Source organism: Amyelois transitella, chromosome 17 (genome assembly GCF_032362555.1).
Source record: "Amyelois transitella isolate CPQ chromosome 17, ilAmyTran1.1, whole genome shotgun sequence".
NCBI classification, from domain to species: domain Eukaryota; kingdom Metazoa; phylum Arthropoda; class Insecta; order Lepidoptera; family Pyralidae; genus Amyelois; species Amyelois transitella.
In genome coordinates this window covers 10,092,361-10,101,050 of record NC_083520.1, presented here as the reverse complement: position 1 = coordinate 10,101,050, position 8,690 = coordinate 10,092,361, and the positions used below count along the sequence as shown (strand labels likewise).

The 8,690-nt window shown below is 36.7% G+C and overlaps 1 protein-coding gene across 5 annotated transcripts in view; it reads right to left on the bottom strand.

The window, feature by feature from the left end:
• LOC106137471 (protein transport protein Sec31A) overlaps positions 1-8,690 on the bottom strand; it is a 33,084-nt gene continuing 24,394 nt past the window's right edge. For all 5 annotated transcript variants that reach the window (XM_060948732.1, XM_060948735.1, XM_060948734.1 and 2 more), the window contains 6 exons: positions 7,902-8,069; positions 7,010-7,491; positions 4,876-5,067; positions 3,493-3,624; positions 2,366-2,437; positions 1-2,085 (listed from right to left, as the gene is read on the bottom strand). In XM_060948732.1, the coding sequence (XP_060804715.1) occupies positions 1,897-2,085; positions 2,366-2,437; positions 3,493-3,624; positions 4,876-5,067; positions 7,010-7,491; positions 7,902-8,069 (1,235 nt within the window). In that variant the 3' untranslated portion in view covers positions 1-1,896. The remainder of the gene's footprint in view (positions 2,086-2,365; positions 2,438-3,492; positions 3,625-4,875; positions 5,068-7,009; positions 7,492-7,901; positions 8,070-8,690) is intronic.

Genomic DNA, 8,690 nt, shown 5'->3' with positions numbered 1-8,690 from the left:
TATTATTTCTAAAAATATATTTCAATATAATAAATCTATAATACATCGTTATTAATATATTAATTAATTAATCAGCGTTTAAACAAAACATGCGTCGATACTCAAAAACATTAAATATCAGTTCTGTTAGGGAAAATGTCTTTGGAGCAAGTAGGAAGCCAAATTAATATAAAAACAGTTGGACTGAGACAAAAATCGAGGAATAACATAGGTATATAAAAATAAAAATATTAAATTATATTGTTTACGCCTGGCAATTTGAAAATAGTGACAAATCATCTGCCAATGAGATGTTTATTGGACGAATTGTCAGTAGTCAGTTTTACAGCAGAATTCTTCAAAGGCGAGAGACAAACTTATTATTTGCAGGTGGTATAATAATCGTGTCTAGGGATTGGACTGAAAAATTAAGTTTGTTTTTTTTTGTTGCGCGTACGCAACAAAAAAAAACAAACTTAGTTGTGTTGCCCAAGTAATACATATCAAATTGCATAGCAACTGGTATTTTGTGCATGATGTTTAAATACACAGTTAGACAAAAAATTATTAATCATATTTTTAGATTCGGTACCAATTTAATTATTATTTTTTATATATACTATACTATAATTTTTTAATATTTTTTATGTACTTACAGAATTAACAATACCATAGTTTTATTATACATATAGGAAAACTGGCTTCTGTGCTTTGTAAAATTATAGACTATAATTTAATTATATTTAGCAAACACAATACGTATTTATATGGAACATAATATTATTTCGCAAAACTGCTGGACTCCTGTCAATTAAGGAGTACAGTGGCGACATCACTAACGTCACACACCAACTGTCAATCATAGCGAAGAAAATGACGCGCTCAGCCAATAGCAGCGAAGAGTCTAAATCGCGCAAACAAAGATTTCACGGATTGGAGATTAAATGCAAACTCTGACACAAAATAGTCTTTCACGCGGTCCCCCAGGCATCACACCAGCCTGGCGGAAGTTCTTCCCTTTGGTGGCGGTCGAGCCGAATCATCGCTCCCGCTATTTAAGATTTTTGGTTAATAATGCATCAATCCATACTTAACCTAACCACATTTCATCAAAGGCACCTTCAGAAAAATGTTAACTACTTGTCTAACATTATTTATTAACAATTTTATAATTGATAATAGGAGATGTGAAGCGGGCCAATGTTCGGACGAACAAAAGTATTTACTTTAATAATGTATCTGTATGTAAAATTATATTATAATTGCAAACAAAATCGTATAACTTTGTACGTTAAATATATAAGAATTGTGAGCATTATTTTTACATATATCAACCAAGCCTGTAAAGAACTTTAATTCACACTTACGTATTCTGTGACTTTTTCATACATAATTAGAATTTATATATTTTTATACAGAGAGTACTCAATTTATGGTTACTTATGTAATACACACATTATATTTTATCTTCGAGACAAATAACGTTTAAATAAATTAGAGGAAGCCATTTAAAACACCTGCATTTTTTAAAGATTTCATACATATTTTTTAAACTTTACATTTTTTATTGTTGGGTTTATTCCTATTTGAAACTGTTAATTTATGTCTCATCCTACTTTATTATATTTATTTAGATCAAATATAAAAAATTTAAATATTTATTTAACAAAAAAAAAATTATTTTATACTTTCCATTCGAATAGCATCTTTAGTATGTTTGACAGGCCACCTCGTTTAAAAAATACACACAATTTTAAAAATAAATTAATTTAAAAAATTAAAGTCTACCATAAGTTGCAGCCGGCTAACAAATATGCCACAGATAACATAAAAAATTTAAATCAAACTACATTTAAACATCGAACAATTTCGAAAACAAAGTACATACATACATAGCTCCAAAGAAACATTTTATTCTCATCGCATATAGACTTGTAACTGGCCAGCTAGTTGCAGCAACACCTTGAGGCCGGGCAAGAAAGACGCCACGGTGGCGAAGTCCGGGCCCGTGGCCAGAGACGTGCTGAGCTGCGCGGCGAGGTCGTATTCACCCCGCTGTGCGTGCGAGACGCAACCGTGGAGCGTGCTCAGCGCGTTTTCTGACAGCTGTGGAATTTCATTTTTACTATTATTTTTATGCGTACACTCAGGAACCTGAAACGTATGTTAACGGCCTCTGTGGCGCAGCGGTAGTACACTTGTCTGTGACACCGGAGGTCCCGGGTTTGAATGAGAAAAAAACTTTGATTGAATGTTTAAAAATTGAATGTTTAAAAAAACTTGAATGTTTATCTATGTCCATCCTGTCCGCTATCATCTTCAGGACTCTGTTCAAGTAAGTAATTATAAAGAATAAGTAAATAAGTAAATAATTAAGTCCACTCACCCTATAATCTCGAAGTAAATCGTACAACGTTTCAAGTCTTCTCTGAACGTCATCCAATTTCCTCTTGGTTTGCTGTAAAAAAAATAAATTCTTACCAAAAACGTTGCAAAAGTATATTATTAAGTACCTACATATGGACAAAGAATAATAAGAATCCTTGTATGATGACGATGACATTAAAAAAGCATAAACATAACATTTAATCACGTCTATATCCCTGCGGAGTAGACAGAGCCAACAGTCATCAAAAGACTGAGAGGCCACGTTCAGCTATTTGGCTTAGTGATAGGATTGAGATTCAAATAGTGATAAATTTAATAAATACGATTATATTAATCTCATTATGAAGCCATAGAGCTGAACGTGGCGTTTCGGTATTTGCGAGACTGTTGGTTCTGTCTACCCTGCATGGGATGTAGACGTGGTAATTTGTGTATGTAGGTAGGATGTCGTAAAAGGCAACTAAGGGGTATGCTTATAAACTTGAAATTCGATGCGCAGTATGTTCATGTACAATAATAATAATATGTTACGAGAAATATATAAAAACAAATGCAACTAAAACTCCACTCTTCCTGTACCTACTAATTTATAACTTTACATTTACGGTAAAACAATTACAAAAACATTTAAAAAAATCTGGTCTTATATGTTAACAATAGCTCTTTTTTTGTATCTCTCGATCGTCACTATTTTATTTTTGTTCTGCCAGCAAAACTATCTTTAGAATAAATAATAATAATAATAAAAAGGTTGCTTATTTCCAAACAAATACAAATAAAATTTTGAATTTGAATCGAATTTGAATACCAAGAATTCTTTTATCTATACATACAATCTCGTCTTTATCTCTTACGGGGTAGACAGAGCCAAGAGTCTTGAAAAGACTGATAGGCCACGTTCAGCTGTTTGGCTTAATGATAGAATTCAGATTCAAATAGTGACACGTTGCTAGCCCATCGCCTAAAAGAAGAATCCCAAGTTTATAAGCCTATCCCTTAGTCGCCTTTTACGACATCCACGGGAACGAGATGGAGTGGTCCTATTTCTTTTTTTTATTGGTGCCGGGAACCACACGGCACTCCTTCACTTCTTCTTTTATCTAATAGCGTAAAGTATAAACTTACTGGGTTGGGCGCCCTGTCGGCGCATTCTTTTCTCAAGCCATCGAATACAGACTGGAGTATGATATGTTGTTCAGGTATCGGCGACTTCTCCTGCGGCTCGGCTATTTGAGCGACCGGTGCTGGACTTTCTACCTGTGAGGAAATTTTATGTATGCTAATATTATAAAGCTGAATTTGTTTGCTTGTTTGAATGCACTAATCTCAGGAACTACGGATTCAAATTGAAAAATTCTTTTTCTGTTGAATAGACCATTTATCGAGGAAGGCTTTAGGTTATCCTACTACTATTATAAAGGCGAAAGTTTGTATGGATGTTTGTTACTCTTTCACGCAAAAACTACTGAACCGATTACCATGAAATTTGGTATGTAGGTAGCTGAAGACCCAGAATAACACATAGGCTACTTTTTATCCCAGAGTTCCCGCGGGATTGATAGGGTTTCCATGCGGACGAAGTCGTGGGCGGCCTCTGGTACTATTATAAAGGCGAAAGTTTGTATGGATGTTTGTTACTCTTTCACGCAAAAACTACTGAACCGATTACCATGAAATTTGGTATGTAGGTAGCTGAAGACCCAGAATAACACATAGGCTACTTTTTATCCCAGAGTTCCCGCGGGATTGATAGGGTTTCCATGCGGACGAAGTCGCGGGCGGCCTCTAGTATTACATAACGCTGCAACTATTAGGAGCGAAGAAATAATGGAAAATGTGAAAAAAATGGGGAAAATTATTCACCCTTGATTAATGAATTAATGATGCCCAAAATAACTATTTCACGCGGACGAAGTCGCGGGCACAGCTAGTCATGAATAAAATGTAAAGCAAAGAACCTGTATGAAGGGATTGATTGATATGAATAATGAAGAGGGGGAGACGTTCTAGCAAATAGTCAGGTCAAGAGTGACCGAGACGAGCTTACATGAAGAGTTATGAACGTGCATGAAGCGAAAGAAGTATGCAGGGATCATGGTAAGTGGAAAGATGAGTTATCTACCTATCCCACCGGGAATGAGGCATGATTTATGTATGTATGTATCTAAACAGGCAAGTGGAAAAATGTAGTCCCTGCCTATCGCTCTGGAATAGAAGAGTGATCATTTGTATAAAATGATGTAGCAACATCTATAACCAGTTATAACTGATTTTTAACAGCCACGTTACGTTACACTATATATATAAATAATACAAGTATTACATTTTTTTAGGCAGACGGATCAGTAGCACGCTGGTTTTCAGTCGCTCAGTGACCACAGGCTGCCCTCACCGTAATAGCATCGGTTAGTATTCAAACTAATGTACATAACTATTTAAATTGCAAATAATTTTAATGTTTCAAAAATAGTTGATAACTCTGTTGGATTTGGCCGATCAATTCATTACCTGTCTGCTAAAATTCTGCGGCGGGACGCCATACTGCGGCGCGAACTGTTCGTAGCCGTACTGTTGCGATTGTTGCGGCAACTGTTGCTGCGACTGTTGCGGCAACATCGGGTTGAGCGGCACGTGCTGCGGCTCGGCGCCGAACAGGGGGTGCGTGATCGGCGCCGGCGCAGACGATACTTCTGGTTTTGGCTGGAAATTGTTTCATAGTTACAGGTGGTTCGATATTTTTTTATGTTAATTAAATTAATGTAGGTTATTGTGAATGTATCACCAAAGTCCTAATTTTTATTTTGTCACCGCAAATGTATGAGGTCAGAACTCTACTTACCCAACCTACTTTTCTAATGTGGCGACATCACTAATGTCACACACCAACTGACAATCATAGCGAAGAAAATGACGCGCTCAGCCAATAGCAGCGAAGAGTCTAAATCGCGCAAACAAAGATTTCACGGATTAGAGCAAAAATATATCCTCCGACTCAACATCGTCTGTCGCGCAGTTCCCCAGGCATAACACCTAGCCTGGCGGAAGATCTCCCCTTTGGTGGCGGTCGAGCCGAATCATCACTCCCGCTACAGTACCATTAATTCCTAGCGCTACGCGCGCCACTAAAAGTTTACCACCAGATACATATCAAAAGAAACACGAAATATCTGTAACTAAGTTCATTCAAATCCAACATGGCGGGAAGTATAACACACGGGAATTAAAGATAATCGAAAATCAACAGTAGGAAATATAGTTGTTAGAAAAATAATACAAAAAATACTATAAGGCATTATAGGTAGACCTTTTCTTTAACAAACATTTGGGACACACCAAAACCAATTTATAAACGCTATTAAAAAAAAAATACAAAAAGTTCATTCACAAAATGGGGAGAAATATATTCACACAATAAATCGACAAGACATCAGTCTGTATGAGTTTGATCAAACCAATGCCTCACTCTCCAACTTCAAACTCATGCGTTCTAATGCGATCATAGAATAAAATTTTGTTATGCATGTATAATATTTGTCAGAATCAATATATGTGCTACTTGTAAAAATAAAAATAGATATCATTATTAAATTTCAAAGGAGGTGCACTTTTAGGGACACTAAGCGTTGAAATTCAAAACTTTTATACATTACTATGGGACACTTACAATATCACTTAATGTCATATCTTTTCATTTCAAAACCTTGGTTGACGTCAAATAAATTCCTTAAAACACAGTCTGCTCGGCCTACCATGTATTGTAGTAACAAATCATAATTTAAAGTATTTTTACGACTACAAATTTTCACGACATGTTGTTTTTCATTCAGAATTCAGAAACTTGGCTTATGTTTCAAAAAGCCATCGTACTAATTCTTTTATACAATGCATTGTAACACAACTTTATTCTATGACGCCGGCTACCTCGTCCGCATGTCTTCTATGGTCTATTATATGACCCCACTGCCTCGTGCCGGCGTGAAGGGCGGACATTTCTCCTTGTAAGATGGGCTGGGAAACATTACCCGTCTATACGTATGTATAGATGTATATGTATGTATATACATACATAAAATCACGCCTCTTTCCCGGAGGGGTAGGCAGAGACTACCTCTTTCCACTTGCCACGATCTCTGCATACTTTATTACCCGTCTATCTTTTATACCTATATATAAAAGAGGGCTCTGACTGACTAATTAACTAACAAATCTGCCAAAGCTGGGTAGATAGATATGTGAAAATACACATGTAAAGTCCGGTCGCCGAGCAGAAACGATTTCGTACAATGACCTATAGACTGCTAGAGATAAAAAAAATCGGTTGTCTGTAAAGTCGGTTTACTGACGATAGTTGAACGTGGCAACGTCTTAAGAAAATACTGATGGAATGGTAGCATGTGCACGCAGGCGCATCGCTCACTCGAGTAGGAGAGAGACGGATATCGAACGCTGCCGAACGCGAAGACCGATTTGTCTCTCGTTCCGCGCTCTCGCTTGTTTCTTTTAGGCGATGGGCTATCAACCTGTCAATATTTCAACATCTGTCTACCCCACAAGGGATATAGACATGATTATATGTATGTAAGTATGTTGATTGAAGAAATCTTTTCACAGCATGAAATCTAGATTAAAAAACAGTATTTACCTTCGGCTTAGAGCTAAGCATAGGCGGGTCATTCCACCCAGGCGGGACCGGCTTACTCTGCACCTGAGGCGCCGATTCTACTGGCTGGGGATTATAATACCCTCCATTTACCGCCGGATTCGGTTGATTAGAGATCGAATTCATTTGATTGCCCATCGGATTCATTTGATTTGACATCGGATTCATTTGATTAGACATTGGATTCATTTGATTAGACAACGGATTCATTTGATTAGACATCGGATTCATTTGATTAGACATCTGATTCATTTGATTAGACAACGGATTCATTTGATTGGCCATCGGATTCATCTGATTGGTTGGATTCAACGGATTAGGAACGCTGGAACCGTACTGGTCCGGTATTGGACTGTTAAAGCCTCCGTAAGGCTGCTGTTGGTTGTTGAAACTGTATTGATTGTAAAGAGGCGCCGATTGGACGGAGGGATCCACTTTGTACTTCGATCGGGAGGTGATACCGCCTGTAATGAAAAATTAAATAAAGTAAAGTAAATAAATATGTACGGAACATAAACACACAAATTGAGTGAGCCTCGTAGTTAGTACGAAACATACCTATATTACGAGATACTAACACAACTATATTTTATTTTATAATAAATACTTATACAGGGTGACTTTTAATTCAACTGCATAAATTTTAAAAAGTGTCAAAATCCACGATCCTAAATACGTCATATCACCCCGGCCGGCGGAAAAGCGACGCATAAGATTCAGAGGTCAACGACACAATTCATTCAGCTGATCTCGACAACTCTGCACTTTACTTGGTCTTTACGATTAGGCTAGAAAAATTATTTATTTTTCAGACATTTATTAAAAAAAAATCTAAACATAAATTTAAAAAGAGATATAATTTGTTTAAACTCACCGCTCTGTGGCCCGACACTGCCCGGTCTCGGTGGTTGAGGTGGATGCGTAGGTGGTTGCGTGGGCGGTTGTATCGGCGGTTGTGGGTGGTACCCGGGTTGCGAGTGTGTCGGGAATGCGGCCGGAACAGAGGCTTGTTGCCACGACTGAGGTTCGTACGCCGGTGGCACTGTGGTATATTAAAAAAAAAGCTTTCGTCATATTTTTCTAACCATTATTACAATCTTAATAGTAATCTTTTTTTTTCAAGTTATTTTAAATTAAACCTTTCCAACCGATGCGATGGACAGGACATTGAAATTAATTGATACCACATAATAAAAAAATCTACCTATCAAGACTGTTTACGTTATTTCAGTACCTTAAGAAATGTGCTATACAAAATTTCTTTGATAACTCGTAGTAATCCACTTATGTCATTGTTATCTAAGACCAAAAAAAGTTTTGTTTATATATAAATTAATAAAAGGAAAAGATTCTTACAAACTGTATTCCACGGGAAGCATAAAAGAAAAATTATGTAAGGTAAGTATTACTTGAATACTGAATTTGGACATTTGATTCATCTAATAAGGCATCGAAATTAACCGATTTACCATCTGATTCAACTGATTAGCCAGCGGATTCAACTGATTTGCCAGCGAATTCAACTGATTTGCCATCAGATTCAACTGATTTGCCAGCGGATTCAACTGATTTGCCAGCGAATTCAACTGATTTGCCATCAGATTCAACTGATTTGCCATCAGATTCAACTGATTTGCCATCGGATTCAACTGATTTGCCATCA